A 25,062-nucleotide genomic window follows, 5' to 3' on the forward strand; every position below is an offset into this window, starting at 1 on the left:
ACTACGACTGATAATCATAGAGATGAAGCGGCATGCAATGACGTACCCGTATCTGTAATCCAAACTCAATTCGATTCGACGCCCAGCTGTGTCAGGACCATTGTCGTTGCCAGAGGTGGCAGCCCTGCGAACTAAATTTCTCGCCTTGTATACCTATGAATCACCTACAAATTTATACATGCCTTCTTCCTACCACACTGTTTACACACAGTAATTAAAATGTCATATTTTGTTATCCTTCCTGGTATTGCAGTTGTAATGGCCAGCAGTATACAAAGCTATGAGCACCGTACATAACTTCTTGTTTTTTGTTTCTTCTCTCATCAAAACCATGAACTTGGCATTGTCATTGTACCCATCGATTTACTGATGTGCCTAGATGTCGCAGATCCCTCAGTCTAATTTGGATATTTGTTATCAGTTTTATTTCACATGCAGATGCATAACATTATACGACCACCAGTTTAATGACGTGGCAACCAAAGGAGTCTGATTTTTACCGGATATCGGCGGTGGTGGTCAGTGATGAGCGGAGAGGTGAGTCTGTCATGTTTCGGCCCGGTATCATATATGGATACCGGATGTCTCTCACCGCTATGGGGGATAACTGAAGGCGACGCGGTATTAAGACTGGATTATCCATGCTATTGCCGGGTCTTCCAGTCAACAATCCGGTGAAAGTTTCGTCTTTCAAGACGATAATGAAGGAGAACTCTGTAAACACCTCCTACCAGGAGGGTGGACTCTATGAAACAGAAACGCCTTCGGTATCTACTGCCGTAAGCCCGATTGAGGGTGACTGGGACCAATTGAACCCTGACCTGTGTTATCGCTGCAACGCTCATTGCAAAGCCTCATGAGAGATGCCGTCGCATCACATTTGAGTAAAAACTTCTCGGTCCATAGCTCGTGGTCCTCTTGCTAGCGTCGCTGCCTTTCAGACGCAGGCTCGAGGGTTAGATTTCCAGCTGGGTTGGAGATTTCTCAGCTCGGAGTCTGAATATTTGTGTTATCCCAATCATTCAACCTCATCTTCATCGGCACGCATGTGTCCAAAGTAGCGTCAAATGCAAAGATTTCAATCAGGTGGTTAAACAACCACAGAAGAGGTCTCCTGGCCATCAATGCCATATGACCATTCCATTTCAGAAACGTCTCGACCAACTTATGAACAGAACGCCTAGAAGGTCCAAGCGGCTATAGCGCAAGGGGTGGAGCATCACGGTATTGTTACCGAGCAGCAGATTTTGTTTCCACAGATGTGGAAAGGTGCGACCACAGAGTTCCCGAAAGCCACGTCACGACAGTCCAAACCATTATACAATACGCACATTCTCCCTAAGAGAACACAAACTTATTTAGGGAACACTACAAAATTAGATTCGCTGGATCATTTTACATGTTTCTATTAGTCGGTAGGCCCAATTCTGTACGCTTTTGACCGCTGAAGCTTCTATGCTTTAAATTTATTCACAAGAGATTTCCCCATTCCAGCTCTACCATCAACATGGTACAATTTTTTAAAGAAATGAGTATTCCAGGCCCACATTAAGCCGAGTAATAGCTAACTTGACAGATGTCATCATGTTGTTGTTGTTGTGGTCTTCAGTCCTGAGACTGGTTTGATGCAGCTCTCCATGCTACTCTATCCTGTGCAAGCTTCTTCATCTCCCAGTACCTACTGCAACCTACATCCTTCTGAATCTGCTTAGTGTATTCATCTCTTGGTCTCCCTCTACGATTTTTACCCTCCACGCTGCCCTCCAATACTAAATTGGTGATCCCTTGATGCCTCAGAACATGTCCTACCAACCGATCGCTTCTTCTGGTCAAGTTGTGCCACAAACTTCTCTTCTCCCCAATCCTTTTCAATACTTCCTCATTAGTTATGTGATCTACCCATCTAATCTTCAGCATTCTTCTGTAGCACCACATTTCGAAAGCTTCTATTCTCTTCTTGTCCAAACTATTTACCGTCCATGTTTCACTTCCATACATGGCTACACTCCATACGAATACTTTCAGAAATGACTTCCTGACACTTAAATCAATACTGGATGTTAACAAATTTCTCTTCTTCAGAAACACTTTCCTTGCCATTGCCAGTCTACATTTTATATCCTCTCTACTTCGACCATCATCAGTTATTTTGCTCCCCAAATAGCAAAACTCCTTTACTACTTTAAGTGCCTCATTTCCTAATCTAATTCCCTCAGCATCACCCGACTTAATTAGACTACATTCCATTATCCTTGTTTTGCTTTTGTTGATGTTCATCTTATATCCTCCTTTCAAGACACTGTCCATTCCATTCAACTGCTCTTCCAAGTCCTTTGCTGTCTCTGACAGAATTACAATGTCATCGGCGAACCTCAAAGTTTTTATTCCTTCTCCATGAATTTTAATACCTACTCCGAATTTTTCTTTTGTTTCCTTTACTGCTTGCTCAATATACAGATTGAACAACATCGGGGAGAGGCTACAACCCTGTCTTACTCCCTTCCCAACCACTGCTTCCCTTTCAAGTCCCTCGACTCTTATAACTGCCATCTCGTTTCTGTACAAATTGTAAATAGCCTTTCGCTCCCTGTATTTTACCCCTGCCACCTTTAGAATTTGAAAGAGAGTATTCCAGTCAACATTGTCAAAAGCTTTCTCTAAGTCTACAAATGCTAGAAATGTGGGTTTGCCTTTCCTTAATTTTTCTTCTAAGATAAGTCGTAAGGTCAGTATTGCCTCACGTGTTCCAGTGTTTCTACGGAATCCAAACTGATCTTCCCCGAGGTTGGCTTCTACTAGTTTTTCCATTCGTCTGTAAAGAATTCGTGTTAGTATTTTGCAGCTGTGACTTATTAAACTGATAGTTCGGTAATTTTCACATCTGTCAACACCTGCTTTCTTTGGGATTGGAATTATTATATTCTTCTTGAAGTCTGAGGGTATTTCGCCTGTTTCATACATCTTGCTCACCAGATGGTAGAGTTTTGTCAGGACTGGCTCTCCCACGGCCGTCAGTAGTTCCAATGGAATACTGTCTACTCTGGGGGCCTTGTTTCGACTCAGGTCTTTCAGTGCTCTGTCAAACTCTTCACGCAGTATCATATCTCCCATTTCATCTTCATCTACATCCTCTTCCATTTCCATAATATTGTCCTCAAGTACATCGCCCTTGTATAGACCCTCTATATACTCCTTCCACCTTTCTGCTTTCCCTTCTTTGCTTAAAACTGGGTTTCCATCTGAGCTCTTGATATTCATACAAGTCGTTCTCTTATCTCCAAAGGTCTCTTTAATTTTCCTGTAGGCAGTATCTATCTTACCCCTAGTGAGATAGGCCTCTACATCCTTACATTTGTCCTCTAGCCATCCCTGCTTAGCCATTTTGCACTTCCTGTCGATCTCATTTTTGAGACGTTTGTATTCCTTTTTGCCTGTTTCACTTACTGCATTTTTATATTTTCTCCTTTCATCAATTAAATTCAATATTTCTTCTGTTACCCAAGGATTTCTACTAGCCCTCGTCTTTTTACCTACTTGATCCTCTGCTGCCTTCACTACTTCATCCCTCAAAGCTACCCATTCTTCTTCTACTGTATTTATTTCCCCCATTCCTGTCAATTGCTCCATTATGCTCTCCCTGAATCTCTGTACAACCTCTGGTTCTTTTAGTTTATCCAGGTCCCATCTCCTTAAATTCCCACCTTTTTGCAGTTTCTTCAGTTTTAATCTACAGGTCATAACCAATAGATTGTGGTCAGAGTCCACATCTGCCGCTGGAAATGTCTTACAATTTAAAACCTGGTTCCTAAATCTCTGTCTTACCATTATATAATCTATCTGATACCTTTTAGTATCTCCAGGGTTCTTCCATGTATACAACCTTCTTTCATGATTCTTAAACCAAGTGTTAGTTATGATTATGTTGTGCTCTGTGCAAAATTCGACCAGGCGGCTTCCTCTTTCATTTCTGTCCCCCAATCCATATTCACCTACTATGTTTCCTTCTCTCCCTTTTCCTACACTCGAATTCCAGTCACCCATGACTATTAAATTTTCGTCCCCCTTCACAATCTGAATAATTTCTTTTATTTCATCATACATTTCTTCAATTTCTTCGTCATCTGCAGAGCTAGTCGGCATATAAACTTGTACTACTGTAGTAGGTGTGGGCTTCGTATCTATCTTGGCCACAATAATGCGTTCACTATGCTGTTTGTAGTAGCTTACCCGCATTCCTATTTTCCTATTCATTATTAAACCTACTCCTGCATTACCCCTATTTGATTTTGTGTTTATAACCCTGTAGTCACCTGACCAGAAGTCTTGTTCCTCCTGCCACCGAACTTCACTAATTCCCACTATATCCAACTTCAACCTATCCATTTCCCTTTTTAAATTTTCTAACCTACCTGCCCGATTAAGGGATCTGACATTCCACGCTCCGATCCGTAGAACGCCAGTTTTCTTTCGCCTGATAACGACATCCTCTTGAGTAGTCCCCGCCCGGAGATCCGAATGGGGGACTATTTTACCTCCGGAATATTTTACCCAAGAGGACGCCATCATCATGTAATCATACAGTAAAGCCGCATGCCCTCGGGAAAATTTACGGCTGTAGTTTCCCCTTGCTTTCAGCCGTTCGCAGTACCAGCACAGCAAGGCCGTTTTGGTTATTGTTACAAGGCCAGATCAGTCAATCATCCAGACTGTTGCCCTTGCAACTACTGAAAAGGCTGCTGCCCCTCTTCAGGAACCACACGTTTGTCTGGCCTCTCAACAGATACCCCTCCGTTGTGGTTGCACCTACGGTACGGCTATCTGTATCGCTGAGGCACGCAAGCCTCCCCACCAACGGCAAGGTCCATGGTTCATGTCATCATAATGGAAGTAAATACCGTCTTTGATATCATCCTACTACTGTAACTATGTTTAATTCGTTTTTGGTTTTTTCCAAATCAAGCAGTGGAGGTTTTTGAATGAACTCTGGATGCTATCATGGCTGTTTGCACCTACCAAGCTGGCTACGACAAATGACACGTTGTACGACTGAAATATGCTCATTAAGAGAGTGTAGGTCACTGATGTCGTCAGTGCTTTACAACTCAGTCAAAAATCAAGCTCTCGAAATGAAGTGTACAGTTTGTTGATAACCCATAATTGTCTTCCATATAATGATATAAAAAAGTAGTTACTGTTTTCTGAAATTTCATTTGCATTATTTCTTATGTGTCAATATATATATCAACATACCAAACTAAATGTATTTTGTGTGCGTGATAAAATACAACATGTAGTATATTTTCAAATTAAGATGCATGCTAATTTTTTATCAACAGTTTGATATTGACTTTTTTCATATTTTACAAATGACGTCTTTTTAATAAGAAAATAGGCAATTGCCCTATGAAAGCAATTAATATGGAAAAGGATTGAAAACTACACTTACGCTGGTCGGTGTAACGGTACGTCGTTAGTTTGCCAACCACGTCGCATCCGCCTGTGACTCGCCTTATAAAAGGAGTGACGTGGCCCACTGTTTACGGCATAGTACTCATATTCCGAAAGATCTATGGTGATTTAGTTTTTAATGGGTTTGTTAGCTATTTTGAGGCAAATGCTGTGATGCTTCCTAAAACATGCCCAAGACTGAATTATTATTTGATGATTGTTCAGTGCAAGATACTGTCCTGGTTATACTGCGTAGCATAGATTACGCGATGCAGCAAGAGCAAGTCTCAGCGAGACAAACAATATTTTAATGTTCCTACAGTGTGATTAGACGAACGTGAACATAGTCAGACATGATATTGACCACGAACTGAATCTCAAATAGAGAAACAGTGCAGAAAATGCAAGTTTCTTCTTTATATGACCTCTAACCCGCAATTCCAACGCAAGAGATCATGCGATAAACATACAGAAATTCGCTGGCTGTATATAAAATAGTGATGAAATACAGAATGAGATTTTTACTCTGCAGCGGAGTGTGCGCTGATAGGAGACTTCCTGGCAGATTAAATCTGTGTGCCGGACCGAGACTCGAACTCGGGACCTTTTCCTTTCGCGGGCAAGTTCTCTACCAACTGAGCTATCCACGCACGACTCACGCCGTGTCCTCGCGGCTTTAATTCTGCCAGTACCTCGTCTCCTACCTTCCAAACTTCACAGAAGCTCTCCTGCATGTAGAGCACTTGCCCGCGAAAGGCAAGGTCCCGAGTTCGAGTCTCAGTCAGGCACACAGTTTTAATCTGCCAGGAAGTTTCAGTGATGAAATAGTTTAAAGTGGTTGGACCTAACGGGGAGAAAGACAGCAGGCTTGAAACACTCGGTGAAGACAGTTTCTGGAACGCGATAAAACATTACTTACTTTTCGGTGTGTGTGGTTCAAATGGTTCAAATGGCTCTGAGCACTATGGGACTCAACTGCTGAGGTCATTAGTCCCCTAGAACTTAGAACTACTTAAGCCTAACTAACCTAAGGACATCACAAACATCCATGCCCGAGGCAGGATTCGAACCTGCGACCGTAGCGGTCTTGCGGTTCCAGACTGCAGCGCCTTTAACCGCACGGCCACTTCGGCCGGCTCGGTGTGTGTGCTCTATTACATAAGAATACTTGTTCGTTTAGGAAATGTTCACGAATGATAATAGATAAAATATTCAATCGTACTGAAGAAATTAATAATTATTCCAAAAAAAAAAAAAATTGTTTGAAGTTAATTCTATTTGCTATTTCTATTTCCGTAACTAACATCCGACATCTGTTTTTGAAAAGTTTATTTACCGCATCGTAAACTTTGATCTGTGTGTATTTATATCTTTACTCGTTTACATATTTTGCAACTGAGGCGGAAGTGACAAACTACGTCGTAATTTACATAAATGTTTGTAAAAGACATCTCAAAGTTACGGTCTCACTAGCTGGTGTGCCAGATCAGTGGCGATTTTGCAATGAACCAATGACACAACCGACCTACCGATGTTCAAGAGACGGGAAACGCTCTTAAGGAGTAACGGAAGTCCACCATTTGTAGGCAAAGAGTTGTTTGACATTAGGGCGTTTCTTTTATCGTTTAGATAACTCGTCTATGATATACACGAACATCTCAAAAGCACGTGCACAATTTTACATATTGGACACTGTACGCTTACCCTGAATACACCGCGAAATTAGCCCCCATTAGCTCGTATTTGCCGAAAACCTTTTTCGTTGAGATTACACCAGCGGGATTGAAAAGAACTCAGGACAGTATTATTTACAAAAAGAATAAAGAGATAAGTCATATAATTATTGACTAATATCGCCAGTGTCTGTTTGTTGCACTATCCTGGAGCATATCCAAAGTTCAAATAATATGCAGTATATCCAGATAAATAGATTCCTTCTTGTGAGAGTTCTGGAAGGTTTTAGAAAGTGTATCATAGTGTCGAATAATAACCAATATACACTACTGGAAATGGAAAAAAGAACACATTGGCACCGATGTGTCAGACCCACCATACTTGCTCCGGACACTGCGAGAGGGCTGTACAAGCAATGATCACAAGCACGGCACAGCGGACACACCAGGAACCGCGGTGTTGGCCGTCGAATGGCGCTAGCTGCGCAGCATTTGTGCACCGCCGCCGTCAGTGTCAGCCACTTTGCCGTGGCATACGGAGCTCCATCGCAGTCTTTAACACTGGTAGCATGCCGCGACAGCGTGGACGTGAACCGTATGTGCAGTTGACGGACTTTGAGCGAGGGCGTATAGTGGGCATGCGGGAGGCCGGGTGGACGTACCGCCGAATTGCTCAACACGTGGGGCGTGAGGTCTCCACAGTACATCAATGTTGTCGCCAGTGGTCGGCGGAAGGTGCACGTGCCCGTCGACCTGGGACCGGACCGCAGCGACGCACGGATGCACGCCAAGACCGTAGGATCCTACGCAATGCCGTAGGGGACCGCACCGCCACTTCCCAGCAAATTAGGGACACTGTTGCTCCTGGGGTATCGGCGAGGACCATTCGCAACAGTCTCCATGAAGCTGGGCTACGGTCCCGCACACCGTTAGGCCGTCTTCCGCTCACGCCCCAACATCGTGCAGCCCGCCTCCAGTTGTGTCGCGACAGGCGTGAATGGAGGGACGAATGGAGACGTGTCGTCTTCAGCAATGAGAGTCGCTTCTGCCTTGGTGCCAATGATGGTCGTATGCGTGTTTGGCGCCGTGCAGGTGAGCGCCACAATCAGGACTGCATACGACCGAGGCACACAGGGCCAACACCCGGCATCATGGTGTGGGGAGCGATCTCCTACACTGGCCGTACACCACTGGTGATCGTCGAGGGGACACTGAATAGTGCACGGTACATCCAAACCGTCATCGAACCCATCGTTCTACCATTCCTAGACCGGCAAGGGAACTTGCTGTTCCAACAGGACAATGCACGTCCGCATGTATCCCGTGCCACCCAACGTGCTCTAGAAGGTGTAAGTCAACTACTCTGGCCAGCAAGATCTCCGGATCTGTCCCCCATTGAGCATGTTTGGGACTGGATGAAGCGTCGTCTCACGCGGTCTGCACGTCCAGCACGAACGCTGGTCCAACTGAGGCGCCAGGTGGAAATGGCATGGCAAGCCGTTCCACAGGACTACATCCAGCATCTCTACGATTGTCTCCATGGGAGAATAGCAGCCTGCTTTGCTGCGAAAGGTGGATATACACTGTACTAGTGCCGACATTGTGCATGCTCTGTTGCCTGTTTCTATGTGCCTGTGGTTCTGTCAGTGTGATCATGTGATGTATCTGACCCCAGGAATGTGTCAATAAAGTTTCCCCTTCCTGGGACAATGAATTCACGGTGTTCTTATTTCAATTTCCAGGAGTGTATGATCACGCAGAGTATCTTCGCAAATATGTTATTGGGTCGATTAAATACTGACTAATTGAACCAAGAGCTTTGTAGTGGACCGTGTATGTTGAGAAAAAATACAAATAACATGGAATGTGCCTCAAGAAAGTATAAGTGGACCACTAACAATCTCAGTATACTTAAGCTATACATTGCATTGTTCGCACACAATGCCATTGCCTACAACGAGATACACTGATCAGACAGAATATTATGACTACCTACCTATTATCGGTATTATCGCGTCCAGGCAATAACAGCGTCAATTAGCGAGGAATGACTGCTAGTCAGACACATGCACGGTGCGTGTAGCATCAGAGAGCGTGCTGTCTGTATGTAAAATGGGAAAGACGTGCAATCTATTTGAGTTTGGTCGAGGGCAGATTGTGGTGGCCCAGAGGCTCTCCACAATCATTTCGGAAACTCCACTACTTGTCGGGTGTTCGAGGTGTGCTGTTGTGAATATCTTCAATACGTGACGAAACCAAGGTGAAAGCACGTCAAGACGTCGTGGGATTGGGCGGCCACTCCTCGTAACAGATGTCGGACGTCGTAGGCTGGACAGACTGGTAAAACAGGACAGGCGGCGAACTGTGGCGGAACTAACGTCAGACTTTAATGGCGGGCAGAGAACAAGTGCGTCTCAGCACTCAGTCCCCCGAACACTCGTAACGATGGGCCTCCTCAGACGACGACGCATGCACGTGCCAATGTTAACACCAAGTCATCGGCAATTACGACTGGAAATGGGCGCGTGACCATCGGCGTTGGCTCAATGACAGAGCGTTGCATGGACTGATGAATCTAGATACCTTCTTCATCAACCGATGGGAGGGCGCGAATCCGTCGTCCTCCAGGGGAACAGTTCCTTGACACCTGTACTGCGGGACGGAGGCAAGTTAGCGGCGGCTCCATTATGCTCTGGGGAGCATTCGCGTGGACGTTCATTAATCCAGTGGAGCTCGTGCAAGGCATCATGACAGTCAAGGAGTATGGTACACTTGGTGCAAACCACGTACACCCTTTCATGACAATAGTGTTTCCCCGACGGCAGTGGCATTTTTCAACACGATAATGCGCCATGTCATAAGGCCAGGGGAGTGATGCATGGCTTCTAGGAACACAGTGGCGAGTTCCAATGTATGCGTTGGCCCCCAGCCCGCCGGATCTGAACCCAATCGAACACATCAGGGATGTGACTGAACGTGGCATTAGAGCTCATCAATCCGCTCCCAAGAATTTGCGGAAATTAGGTGAACTGTGTGTGCAGATGTAGTGCCAGCTCTCTCCAGCGTCCTTACAAGGCCTCATTGCTTCCCTGTCACTACGCTTAGCCGCTGTTATCGGTGCCAAAGGTGGACATGCCGGCTGTTATGTAGGTGCTCATAATGTTCTTTTTGATCAGTGTGCTGTCATCTGACGTATGTAGGAATACAGAAAAAATTCACACTTGGTTTAGCTAATGCCAGCTCTCTTTAAATGTGGATAAATGATAAATAATTTTACCCATAGCAAGAAAGTAAGTTCCCTACACTCTCGGATTGGAAAATGAGTGTTTAACATTTGAGTCACGTCATATTGCTTAAATTTGAAGGGCTAATACTAGGTTTTAACAGCAAATGTAAGATCTGTAGCAGGGAAAGCGAATCGAAGACTTTATTTTTTTGGAAGGCTTCGGGGAAAGGAGAGGGCGTATGTAAACCAAATCGCAAACAAGATCGCGCATAATGGATGAGTACTGTCCAAGTGTTTGGAGTCATTTTCAAAAAGACATCGAACGGATTTTAAAGATGGAGATGGGCTGCTAGAGTCGTACTGGTTCGGTATAGGCGATAGATATTATGACGAATGGCAGCTACCTCTAAATGTAGAATGGCAGCTATCTCTAAATGTAGGAAAATGTAAGTTAATGTGGATGAGTAGGTAAAACAAATCATTAATGTTCAGATACAGCATAAGCAGTGTCCCGCTTGACGCTGTCACGTCGTTTGAGCATTGGGCGTAACGTTGCAAAGCGATGTGAAATGGAACGAGGATTGTGGCACGGAAGGCGAATGGTCGACTTCAGTTTACTGGGAGAATTTTAGGAAAGTGTGGTTCATCTTCAAAGCAGACTGCAAAAAGGGCTCTAGTGCAACCTGTTCTTGAGTACTGCTGGAGTGTTTGGGATCCGTACTAGGTCGGATAGAAGGAAGACACTGAAGCAATTCAGAGGCGGACTGCTAGATTTGTTACCGGTAGGACCGAGAAATACGCGAGTGTTACAGAGATTCTTCGGGATCTCTCTGGGAATCCCTTTACGGTGAGTGATATTGTTTTCGAGGAAAACTATTTAAAAAAAGTTAGGGAACCGGCATTTGAAGCTGACTGCAGAGCGATTCCACTGCTGCCGACATACATTGCGTACAAAGAATACCAAGATACCATACGAGAAAGTAGGACTCATATAGACAATTGTTTTCTCCTCGCTTTATTTGCGAGTAGAACAGGAAAGGAAATGACTGGTAGTGGTGCAGGGTACCTCCCACCACGTGCCGTAGGGTGGCTTGCGGAGTAGGTATGTAGATGAAGATGTAGATGTAGAACATTGTAGCAAACAATCTCGGGGAACTAAAATGGGAAAAGTCGGAAGGAAGATAATTTTGTTCTCGCTCGACCTGTTGGGTAAATTTAGAGACAGACTGTGAAGGGTTTAATTCCTACTATCATGTATCTCATTAAGAAACGGGAGAACAAGATAAAAGAGAGTAGTGCGAGTACAGAATCATGCGCTCAGTCATTGCTCCCTCGCCGAATATGTGCGTGACAAGAAAGAAAATCACTAATATCGATACAAAGTAGCCTTAAGCCGTCGGCACACGGACCGTGCTGTCGAACGTTAACGTTGAGCGTGCCAAGTTCAACGTGCTGCTGAACGCTCAGGAACGATGCGACTTGTGCCTACGGTACGTGGGCCCCAAAGTGGTATACGCGATCGCAACGCACTCCAGCGGCAGTCGTGGGATGTTTGTAGTTCGTAAATCACACTGTTTACTCAGCAGGCGCGCTTGAAATTCCCACGTTAGCTCTATTAAAACGCACATTTCCTCCATTGTTCATATCCTAGTCACGTTGTTCTATATGTAATATACTCAAATAAAAACTTCAATATTCATGTACATGTTTTTAAGACAAAAAGGAAAGTACCATGTCCAACCAATAAGTACACAGACTTATAAAAGTTCCATTACAAACAGTGCGACACAAATTTACGATAGTTCTCCACATAAGATAAACACAATTTTATCTTTCCCACATTTTAGTAAAACCCTAAGGTCATTCTTACTTTATCACTGTTCCTACCAAGTAGCACAATCTTTATAACATGTAAATTAAGAAGGAACAAAATATCTTTATACAAGCAGCACAAGCTGTCTTGTACATTAAGCCAAACAAACAAATTCACTCCTCAGAAAAAGGTGAACTTCTATTTACACAACATCAAATATTGTAGTATATACTTACATTAAGCATCAGAACCTATTATATACGCGAATGTTAGGAAAAAAAATTACACTTGGCGAGACGCGAACCATCATCAGAACACATATCTGATCATGAAGCATCAACGCTACTCACTACGCTTTTTTGAGCAGGGGCCATGCTCATATTCTCTGTATCGTTCGAATTTTAGTATATGCACTGCCGAAGCAAGTACGTCTCTAAAGCGACAACGATTCATTTGTGGCCAATTCTAAGATGGTTGCTGCTTGCTAAATCCTGTAATCGTAGCTATGTTACTAACTGAAATTTAATTGTAACAAATTGCACCAAGAACAATGTGTTTTTAGTGGATCCTCAGTGTGTCGCTACCTTCAAATGACTTACTCTCATAATACGCAAGTTACAATAATTCTTTTACAACGAATATAATGCCTCTCTATTTTATTGCAACGAATCACGCAGTTAACAAAGGGTTTTCGAGTGATTCTCAATTTTCTGGTGCTCAGAAACGACATATATACGTAAAGGCTTGAACTGACTGCCAATATGGCGTCTCACAGCTCAATGCTAAAGGGAGCTGGGGTGCGAGGCCTACGAGAAAGACAGGCTGCGGCGCGTACGTCTCGAAAGTAGTCCTGCGCTCGCTCGCTCAAATCAGCAGACAAACTACGTTTCTACACCTGTTAACTCGTAACTAGGCTTGTCCGTACAAACTGAAACTGAATCTTCTACTGGAATCTGCTATTATGGAATCTTTCTGTTGTTGTTGTTGTTGTGGTCTTCAGTCCTGAGACTGGTTTGATGCAGCTCTCCATGCTACTCTATCCTGTGCAAGCTTTTTCATCTCCCAGTACCTACTGCAACCTACATCCTTCTGAATCTGCTTAGTGTATTCATCTCTTGGTCTCCCTCTACGATTTTTACCCTCCACGCTGCCCTCCAATACTAAATTGGTGATCCCTTGATGCCTTAGAACATGTCCTACCAACCGATCCCTTCTTCTGGTCAAGTTGTGCCACAAACTTCTCTTCTCCCCAATCCTATTCAATACTTCCTCATTAGATATGTGATCTACCCATCTAATATTCAGCATTCTTCTGTAGCACCACATTTCGAAAGCTTCTATTCTCTTCTTGTCCAAGCTATTTATCGTCCATGTTTCACTTCCATACATGGCTACACTCCATACAATTACTTTCAGAAATGACTTCCTGACACTTAAATCAATACTGGATGTTAACAAATTTCTCTTCTTCAGAAACGCTTTCCTTGCCCTTGCCAGTCTACATTTGATATCCTCTCTACTTCGACCATCATCAGTTATTTTGCTCCCCAAATAGCAAAACTCCTTTATTACTTTAAGTGTCTCATTTCCTAATCTAATTCCCTCAGCATCACCCGGCTTAATTAGACTACATTCCATTATCCTTGTTTTGCTTTTGTTGATGTTCATCTTATATCCTCCTTTCAAGACACTGTCCATTCCATTCAACTGCTCTTCCAAGTCCTTTGCTGTCTCTGACAGAATTACAATGTCATCGGCGAACCTCAAAGTTTTTATTTCTTCTCCATGGATTTTAATACCTACTCCGAATTTTTCTTTTGTTTCCTTTACTGCTTGCTCAATATACAGACTGAACAACATCGGGGAGAGGCTACAACCCTGTCTTACTTCCTTCCTAACCACTGCTTCCCTTTCATGTCCCTCGACTCTTATAACTGCCATCTGGTTTCTGTACAAATTGTAAATAGCCTTTCGTTCCCTGTATTTTACCCCTGCCACCTTTAGAATTTGAAAGAGAGTATTCCAGTCAACATTGGCAAAAGCTTTCTCTAAGTCTACAAATCCTAGAAACGTAGGTTTGCCTTTCCTTAATCTTTCTTCTAAGATAAGTCGTAAGGTCAGTATTGCCTCACGTGTTCCAGTGTTTCTACGGAATCCAAACTGATCTTCCCCGAGGTTGGCTTCTACTAGTTTTTCCATTCGTCTTGTAAAGAATTCGTGTTAGTATTTTGCAGCTGTGACTTATTAAACTGATAGTTCGGTAATTTTCACATCTGTCAACACCGGCTTTCTTTGGGATTGGAATAATTATATTCTTCTTGAAGTCTGAGGGTATTTCGCCTGTTTCATACATCTTGCTCACCAGATGGTAGAGTTTTGTCAGGACTGGCTCTCCCAAGGCCGTCAGTAGTTCTATTGGAATGTTGTCTACTCCGGGGGCCTTGTTTCGACTCAGGTCTTTCAGTGCTCTGTCAAACTCTTCACGCAGTATCATATCTCCCATTTCATCTTCATCTACCTCCTCTTCCATTTCCATAATATTGTCCTCAAGTACATCGCCATTGTATAGACCCTCTATATACTCCTTCCACCTTTCTGCTTTCCCTTCTTTGCTTAGAACTGGGTTTCCATCTGAGCTCTTGATATTCTTACCTCTATTAGTCCTATAATGATGGGAAGTCCATGGGTCTACTTATAATTTGTTACGGCTGTACCAGCGTACAATAAAATAAAATCATGCTAAAATGATTATCAGTTTGTGATATTCGCTATTTTTAACTTCATTAAAACAGCAAATACTCAATACTTTCAGCCAGAAGGCAAATACTTGTTTATAAAGTATGATTAATGTATAATATGGCGTCGCATAGCGACGGTGGAATTTCCTACATAATGTAAATCGTCGACTTTGGGCGGCAACATAAACAGAAGAATACGGATAGATATGCGATCCTTCACTATTTTGTTCGCTGGAGAACGAAAGAAGCCTTGAGCGCTAAACACTTGTGCTGTTTTTCTTAAGTAAGACTGACGCAGATTTGTGGCAGTCTGATCTAACTTTTACTAAATGTATAAAAACGTGTTCCGTCCAAGTTTGAGTGAAGTGTAAAAAGAAGAACTGTTATAACTTATCGTGACGACGCACGAGCGACTCAAGAGGACCACGGCTATATAAAAGAGCGCTCAATGGACATGAAACGGACATAAAAATCTACTGTCATTGTAGTACTAAGCTTAAGGTACGATATATGTTTTAGTTATAATAAATATTTGTTCTGGGAATACTGAATCATTTCACAGTGCTCATTCCTATTATCTCCTCAGTATTATTTTCATTTTAATTATGCATTTTGCTAAGATTACAGACACCAAGATCAGCAGTCTAATGTGCGTGTTACATTGATAAAAAGAAAACTGTTTTATCGTCTTCTTGCACCAGTTTTAATACTGAATTTCCCTTTTGTGTGATGTTACAGTTGTTTTTGCGCCCTTAAGAACTTTCTGGTCCCTTAGGAAATTGTTTTCTCGTAACAATAACTTCACGACCGGGTATGATCGTATCTACGATCATGAAGTAATTAGAAAGACGAAAACGCAATTTCTTAATCAATAGCACGTTAGTTGTGACTGCTTCAAGCCACGAGAAACTGCATTCACATTTCATAATGCAATATTTTATGACAATGGTCAATCCATGATTCTTACGCCAATTGTGATTGATGAAACAGTAAGCGAAATCTCAAACTCCAACTTTTCAATTGAATAACAACATCACTTTTATTTTGTTGCATCACAAGTTGCATAAGGCACCACTTCCAGCATTTAATGAGTACTGTTAAGCAGAAGAGACTAAATGCTATAAACAAGCAGTTATACCATTTATATCGATTATTGATCTTAAATTAAATTTTGCTGTAGTACTGTCAATCAGTAAGATTTCATAATAGCAGATTCCAGTGGAAGATGCAATTCTCGTTAGTACTTACACGCTCAGCTGCGAGTTAACAGGTTCAGAAACGCATTTTGTCTGCTGAGCTGAGCGAGCGAGCGAGTTCAGGACAAACTTCGTGACGTACGCGCCGCGGCCTGTCTTTCTCGTAGGCCTCGATGGCGTGCATGTGACGTAGGTGCCGTTGTGCCGTCTGATCGGTCAACGCTTAGACGCACGCTCATAATATCTGACATGCTAGATACAGCTCTGCACGTTCGGAAAGACTCCCGAACGTGCTATTACACGCTATGACGTCAGATTCTCTGCAAGCTCAACGCTCAACGTTCGGATGCACGGTCCGTGTGCCGACGGCTGTAGTCACGCACTTTATTGTGGCTTCCAGACGAAGTATGTAGATGCGGAACTTAGAGTACACAGTACCATGCTGTTGAGATCAATGCATAAAACACGCGCACACACAGTGGGCGAGAGCAGAGCAGGTGTGAGGCGGTGGGACTGACCTTCCTGCGGATGATCTGGGCGCGCACGTGCGCCTCGACGATGTGAGACTTGCGCATGTCGCCGACGCGGAACATGAGGCAGTGGAAGCCGTCCCGCTGGCAGATGACGGCGTGCCGGCTGAACAGCAGCGTCTGCGTCCGCTTCTTGGGCCGCGACAGCTTGGCGAACACGATGCCCACCTGCGAGCAAGGCACGACGAGCTAAATCACCTGTATGTCTGGTACTGACAAAAGACACTTGTTAGTTCACGAATACCTCCTAACAGTCTACCGAACGGCCTCTGCAAGGGGAGCATACACCCAAAGGATCGGCTATTTTCCTCGTCGTCCGTGCTATTGTACAGTGAGTTGAGAAAGTTATTAAGCAGTGGATTATATTAAAGCTCGATTTTCTGAAAACGCTTGAGAAGTTCACTGTGCAAGATCAGAATTCGTTACATTTAAGTATGATCTACAAACGTGTGGAAGATGAGCGAAATGTCTGTTGGGCAAATGCTTCCCTTGTGAGTGATGTCAGTGGATATATTCGTACTCGTACGGGGTGGACAACATTAAATGTAGGCGCTGCAGTCATGGACTGTGTGGCTGGTCCCGGCGGAGGTTCGAGTCCTCCCTTGGGCATGGGTGTGTGTGTTTGTCCTTAGGATAATTTAGATTAAGTACTGTGTAAGCTTAGGGACTGATGGCCTTAGCAGTTACGTCCCATACGATTTCACACACATTTGAACATTTTTTGAACATTAAATGTATCGTTATACATGACGGTAGTATTTTTAACAAGACCCCAATAAAGTATATCAACGCCTGTTTGCAGCTAGGGTATCCATTTAATTATCATTTCATTAAATGTATCGGGAAAATATTTCTGTTATTTCGTGCCAACGTAGTCCGAGCAACAAAGAGATCATTAGCAAAATATCCGAAACGAGTCCAGACCCACCACTCACTTGCTCAAGTCACATATAGATTGCAGAAAAGTCCAACAAAATCGGAACGCTGGTTAGATGTGCGAGTGGCCGTGCAAAATTACAAAACAGTACGGCACACTATCAAACAGTATCTGTTTTATATTTTCAACTAGCTGTAAACAGCCACGCTTTGCTTTTGGCCAGTCTGCTTAAATGGAAAACAAAGCAAAGAGAAAGCACGCGTTTCAAATTTTTATGGGAATTAGGTATACGCCCTAATATCCTTCTCTCTCCTGTCTCTGTCCATCTCGTCCTCCCCATTTCTTCGTCCATTTCCTCCTCCTTTCCTCTCTCTCTGTCCATCACCTCCTGCCCCTCTATCTGTCCCTCTTCCCCTCCCACCTTTCTCTCAACCTCCTCCTGCTCCCTCTCCCTCCCACTCTCTCAGTCCATCGCCCCTCTTCCCTTTCTCCGTCCATCTTCTCCTTCCTCCTCTCTCTCTCCATTTCCCCCTGCCCTTCTCTCTGTTCATCTCCTGCTTCCCCTTTTTTATGTCCATTTCGTCCCGCCACTCTGTCCATTTCCCGTTACTCCTCTCTCTCCCACCTTCAGCGTTCTTTATGGTTATCTCAAATTCAGATTCTGTAGTAGTGTCCTAAATATAAACAAATAAGTCATAAATACAAGTTTCCTGTTTGTTAGCAACGGTTCGTTACTATATATTTTATAACGTTTCCCTAGTATTAAATTTATATAAATTTGTGTATTACACATATTTAAAAAAATACGTGAATAAAAGCACGGGAGCGTACCAGTGGAACGTTATATCAAAATTTCAAAGCAATCGAGTTGAACGTTATGTCAAAATTTCAAAGCAATCGGTCAACAACTTTCGAAGATACATAATTTTGAACAAACGAACAGATACGTTTTTGTGTGTACAGTATAGATGCTAATACGTTGTCAACCATGTCTATGTTTCCTTTGTTTACGGTGAGGATTTATTTTAATACCGTGTTACTAATTTCACAACAGTTTCAAACGATTTTATAAATTTTGCGAAGTAAACACGCTGGCAATGTCAAGGATGTTGCATAGTATATAATCAAAGATACTTGTATGATCTAGATGGTACACAGGATCTGTGGCGTAGGAAGAGAACAAGAGAGTGTCGGAAGTTAGCAGTGCAGCTGCGAGAGAGAGTGCGCGAATTAGAGTGTATTGTACAACAGAGCGCAATGTTACTTAATCAAGGGGTTTCAGCAGAGTTACTGAAGGAAGAGTATTGCGGGGCTGAAACATGTTTATAAATTAACTGCAACTGGAGGGTGCGCCACAGTCAATGAAATTGTTGAAGCCGAACTAATACGTCGCACAAGCAGCGTCACCTCAGGTAAGACTGTAACATTTCAGACAACCAGTAATGGAAGAGACTTCTCAGTACCGTAGAGATTTGTTTGGACAACACATTGGGACAGTAAAATTTAATCCCAATCCTATTTATTTACCCAGGCCATCATTAACATAAGAAGAGGCCGTACTCCATATCCTATCTTTCTAACAACCGAATAACGTATTGTGATAAAGAGAAATACTTAAATATGAAAATGTCAAACGTGCCAGAAAGTAAAGCCAAATATTTTCTCTTACATTGAAAGAGCCATTCTTACTTATTAAATAAAGTCATAAATAACATTATTAGGTAAACCTTGTACTGAAACTACATTTGAAAATTCATTGAGTACTGAAATTATCGATTCTCGCAAACGATAGCTCATTTTACTCTCTTATTCAGATGTATATTGTGCAATTTTATGTGTGTAGTAATTTCATGTATCGATCGCTTGGCTATCGTATTTCAGCATTGTCTTAATATGTTGCTGATAATTGCCATTTCATTTATATTTAATTATTTTGTTTTTGGTATTGAATTTTGATCATCTGGAAGAAGTAGTTAGTTACACTCAGTGACAATTAATTTTATCCTGAGGTTACTCTACATAAATATTATCTTATGCGTAAGACAAATTTCAGTCACTTTTGATTCCAAGTAATTCTAAAGTGTGCAATATAATGGTATTCAACGAATTAAATTTTATGATAATCTGCAAATTCAAGTGAACTCCCATAACTATTGTCGCTTACGCACGTTATCATTAACTATAACGTAAGTTCATATTCAATCTAACTCAACCAGAATAAAAACTATTTTCCACTTTAGGACTGGCGAATGTATTTCAGTCAAAAATTTAATTTTTACTAAACTGAAGTTCCGTGGTTAGTAACAACTTTGAACGATTAATCAAAATTAGTTTTTATAACTACACATGTTTGCTCCCGATTGTTACTAGAGCAATATTGCCACATGTCATTCTAACGATTAGTTGTACGCTTTCCTACATCATTTTGGTTTATTTTATTCTGAATTGATACCTTTTCTGATAATTAAGCACACTTAAGGGGGCCACGCTCTGCCTATGTAACCCATGTTAATTTAGGCAAGTATTTGACCCATTTCTGAAAAAAGTATTTGATGCAGGACCTTAATATTTTTACTGTATGTTACATGATGCTCCTGAGCTCTATTGTATTTGCACCACGAATTTTCTCCTGATGGACACAATCCATGACATGGCTTATCATCAGTAGAGGACTTATGGAAGAATATGGCCCAAACATCTCTCTTCATTGCCTACAGATTTTCTTTATTTCTCCTAATTGAGTGCGCATAGTATACCAGCAAGTTTTCTATTTCAGTTCTAGTTAACCGACCCTGTCCGGTCAACAATTTTTTATCTTCTAATTTTTTTCCTCTGATATCAACAGTTAGTTTTCTCAGCCTTGTTCCCAAACGTTTTTGAACATGGCCTACACAGCCTATTTTTCTAATAATGGCATTTCCATATGGCTTAGAGTTCACCACATTGTTGTACGCCTTACTGTCACCATCGCCCAAATATTTGGTGTACCGTACGAATCTTGTTTCTACGGAGCAATGAAATATTTGTTGTACTCTATGAACTTCCATACCACCACTTGTTCCTCTAAAAGTACCCACACAGTTGTGTTCTTTATGTTCATTGACTTTACAACATTTGCACTGTTTATACGTTATCTCCACATCTAACAATTCACCGGTGTCTTCACTCGTGACAGTCACTACTCCATTCAGAGAAGTATGTCCTCTTTTCTGCCAACTTCCATCAAGTGCAACTGCAATATCCGAACATCCATCATTTTCTTCCACTGCTTCCCTAGCAGCCAGTTTCATGCTTTTCTCACTGACCTCACATACAGCTTTCTCTAATATTGCAGTCAGTTTTTAAAATTTATTTGGTGGTTGCTGTAAGTTCTTCACTGAACAAAATGTGCTCCCTGCAGCCAATGGATCGTAAGGCAAAAAACTAATCTAGTTTTTATTTCATAATGGCTTTTTGCATCTGATTTTGAAGAACTCATAAATGAAATCACAGCTGAGCATTTAGTGCAAATTAAATTCAAAGCAATTGCTAGATCTTTTCTCCCACTGGCACTCTCACAAATTTTCACACTCTGTGACTCACCACACTGTCTACATTGTACAAATTTAGAAATTACATCTGATAATATTCTCAGATTTATAATAATGTTACTGCACCCCTTATCACTTACAGTAAATTCGTTATAACTCTCTTGAAATGGTGAGAGCTTCTTTTATGATGCACTTGTTGAAGAATTACAATTGGAAACATCGTTGCCAGGCGACATAGCCTCTTGTACAGAAAGCTTTCTAAACTTGTTTCTTCTAAATTGTTGTTTGTTGAAATTGCCTTTACGTTTCGTCATATTCAATAAACACAACAAAACACGCGTAAACAAGCACTGCAAACGTAAGTATGGCAACTACTCGCAATCACACTTGAACAAAACTAACCGCTTGTTTGAAAGCGTGCTGCTTACAAACAGCAGAAACAAAAGAATACCGACCATTACATTGCAAGGATAGCCAACACACTCGGGAGTAAAAAAAATCCCTAACGTGAATGTAGGGCATATAAAGATCTAAAATAGATGGAGAAAAGTGGGTGACGGAAAAGTGGGCGTGGCACATAAACACACGTGGTAGGAAAATGGTCTTTAAATGCTCGAAAAATTTTTTTTTCAGCAAAATCCTTTTCAGAGTACTTAAATAAAACCTTAATCTATCGAAATATGATGAAAACCGGTTTTTTTCGACTTGAACGAGGGTGTGGTCCCCCTAAAACGTAGTCGATTCCCGAAGGGTGTGGGACAGTTACTGTATGATCTTCGTGTCAAGACTTAATCAAGATAAACAGGCTTCTTTACATCTATGCGTGTCCTGTTCTGGTTCCTGCATATTGTTGTACCGTCAGTGTTTCGGCTTTTTGGATTAGGCGTGGTTCAGTCTGTACTAGTTGGTAAACTCACGGAAAAGGCGCCATTATGCGTAATAAACTATTCGACAGAACGTTAATAGCCATTGCGTAGTGTTTAGACCGGCGTTTCTTTCAGAATTCCCGTGGCAGTTTTATTTTATATTCTTTTCATTGCGCCTGTGTCTGTGTCAATATCACAGGCACATACTGACAAAAATGTGAAGCACCCTGAAAGACAGTAGGAATCGCAACGAAATTTTACGGGTTGAGACGGTAAGTGATTACAAAGAGCCGACCGAGCGGTTCTATACGCTTCAATCCATAACTGCGTGACTGCTACGGTCACAGGTTCAAATCCTGCCTCGGGCATGGATGTGTGTGATGTCCTTAGGTTAGTTAGGTTTAAGTAGTTCTAAGTTCTAGGGGACTGATGACCTCAGATGTTAAGTCCCATAGTGCTCAGAGCCATTTGAACCATTTTTTGATTACAAAGGCGAGTCCAACTTACAAAGAACTTGGCAGAATGAGCCTACTTGTTGCTATGAGGTTGTACCCCCTCTGGCCTAGAGCATGCACTGATTCGGTTGGTAAGGGTGTCACAAAGCCTCTTTATCCTCTCCTGACACAAGATAGCCCACAACTGTGGCAACAGGTACTTTATATGCTGGATACTGGCTCTGGGAAGGAGTCGACATCCAGCAGGTCCTATATAAGTTCTATCAGGGACATAACGGTGGTCTTGGTGGCCACAGGAGTTCGCCAGCCTCACGCAGACAGTTCATAGGCATATGCCACGTGTGAACGAGAATTTCCCTGCTGAAAAACTGCACCAATAAACTGTCGTGTTAGATGCAGTACATGAGGAAGCAGGCTGTCCGTGATGTACCTTGACGTGAATTGGTAGCTGATGGCTCTTCAGACTAGGCATCTCCAAAACCTTGGAAGAACGAGACCTCTGTCTAAGTCGCCACCATACTCGCTGATGATGGTCATCCGAGTTTGTGCAAAAGCGAGATTCAGCGCTGAACACAATTCGACATCATTCATCAGCGGTCCCTGCCTCCTGGCCATGGCAAGACTCCAGGTGCAGTCTACGCACGAGACGTTAATTCCCCAGTCTCCGACCAATGCTGCGGGATTACACAGTATATTTCAGGGAGCCCTTAGCCGTTCTTGTGTGGCAGACGCAGCTGTGAAGGTGTTACGATGTGCTTGGTGGTTATCGTCCCTTGTGGTAGTCAAACGTAGTCGACCGGAACCTTCACGACGAGTATGCTGGTCATCACATTCCCATATGGTTCCATAGACTCACTGTTACACCTTAATGCTCCAGAAATGTTGATATTGTGCGATCCGACCAGTCAACCAAATGGAGGTCCACACTGAGGCCCATTTCCAAATTTATCATCTACATATATACTCCGCTAGCCACCAAGCGGTGTGTGGCGGAGGGCACAATTCGCTCCAAAGTCATATTCCCCCCCGCCCCCCGTCACCCCTCCCCACTCTGTTCCAGTCGCGGATCGCGCGAGGGTAAAACGACTGTCTGAACGCCTCAGTACGAGTTGTTGATAACAATGTCTCACACGAGTACGAGATATCTCAGCGTCTTTCACATTGATCACTCAGCATATGACACTGTTCACGCCCATTACATACCTTACCAGTGCTGTTAACAACACTAAACATAAACAACAGTTACGCACTCTCGTGAACATTATACTTGTTAGAGAGAATGGTGACTCTAATCATTCACATATCCACAGATGGTGGTGAAGCGACATTGACGTCTGACTGTGTCTTCTGGATGTTTCACTTTTTTTATCAGGCGTGTATTTCATCTACATTTACATGTACATACATACTCCGAAATCCACCATACGGTGCGTGGCGGAGGGTACCTCGTACCACAGCTAGCATCTTCTCTTCCTGTTCCACTCCCAAACTCTGCCTACATGCCTCTGTAAAAGCCCTAATTTCTCTTATCTTATCTTTGTGGTCTTTCCGCGAAATGTAAGTTGGCGGCAGTAAAATTGTACTGCAGTCTGCCTCAAATGCTGGTTCTCTAAATTTCCTCAGTAGCGATTCACGAAAAGAACGCTTCCTTTCCTCCAGAGACTCCCACCCGAGTTCCTGAAGCATTTCCGTAACACTCGTTTGATGATCGGACCTATCAGTAACAAATCTAGCAGCCCGCCTCTGAATTGCTTCTATCCCCCAAGCTAGGGCTGAGTCTTAACAGATCACAGCGTGGCAACTGCCCTACTGAGTACAACACCCTGCCCGCTGCTTAAGTCGTCTACAGACGATTCCGAGTCCCGACATCGAAATATAGACTTCCATGGTCCACCGGTAGAGGCAGGGCGGCGCCGGGAACAGATCCGCATCCGGCCTGAATGAGACGATCATTGGCGTCCTATTAGGTCTGTGACATTAGGTATGCTATTCACCAACAGAAGGACAACGGAAGAAATGTAGTCACATTAGACCGTTATCAAAAGTAATACATAAATCATTCAGTGTTATGTGAATGGCACATGAACTTAAAAAATTGCGCAAAAGCTAAAAACAATAGCCATCGTACAAGTTTAATGTTAATACTTCACAATGCACATTCTGCTTTTATTTGAATAGTTTATTTGTATGTAAAATCCATCCGAATTTCTTGTTGACTGAATTTCCTAAAGGTTGTTTCACAGAATTTTGTGTAAGGATGGAAGCTGCTAATCTGTAACTGTTCTGTCAGATGTTTCTAACTTTTACCATGCAACAAATGACTTTTCTGCAATTGGTGCAGTTAGAATTAGTACTGCCTACCACACGCTTAAGCAGACAGTATCTAAATTTCTACTTCTTCATGAAGCCAAAGTTTATTGCAGACTGTATGCATTTTTACGAAGAATAAAGTATGATGAGTTCTTTCTTTGAGCGGACAAAATTAAAGAATCAGTTTTCAATTTTCGTCAAACTCTTGAGATGCAGGAACAGACCTTATTACATGAGAGAACCCAAGAAAGACGTAAACTACAAATAATCTAAAAAACAGTAATCCCCTCTGTCATCAGCCCCTAGGACTTAGAACTACGTAAACCTAACTAACCTATGGACATCACACACATCAATGCCCGAGGCAGGATTCGGACCTGCGACCGTAGCGGTCGCGCGG

General features: G+C 42.6%; 1 protein-coding gene and 1 pseudogene across 6 annotated transcripts in view; both read right to left on the minus strand.

The window, feature by feature from the left end:
* LOC126458594 (inward rectifier potassium channel 4-like) overlaps nucleotides 1-25,062 on the minus strand; it is a 667,556-nt gene that overhangs the window by 394,222 nt on the left and 248,272 nt on the right. For all 6 annotated transcript variants that reach the window (XM_050095742.1, XM_050095740.1, XM_050095738.1 and 3 more), the window contains exon 3: nucleotides 16,613-16,792. In XM_050095742.1, the coding sequence (XP_049951699.1) occupies nucleotides 16,613-16,792 (180 nt within the window). The remainder of the gene's footprint in view (nucleotides 1-16,612; nucleotides 16,793-25,062) is intronic.
* LOC126458770 (U6 spliceosomal RNA) lies at nucleotides 12,489-12,589 on the minus strand (annotated as a pseudogene).

This window comes from Schistocerca serialis, chromosome 2 (assembly GCF_023864345.2).
Source record: "Schistocerca serialis cubense isolate TAMUIC-IGC-003099 chromosome 2, iqSchSeri2.2, whole genome shotgun sequence".
In the NCBI taxonomy this organism is placed as follows: Eukaryota; Metazoa; Arthropoda; class Insecta; order Orthoptera; family Acrididae; genus Schistocerca; species Schistocerca serialis.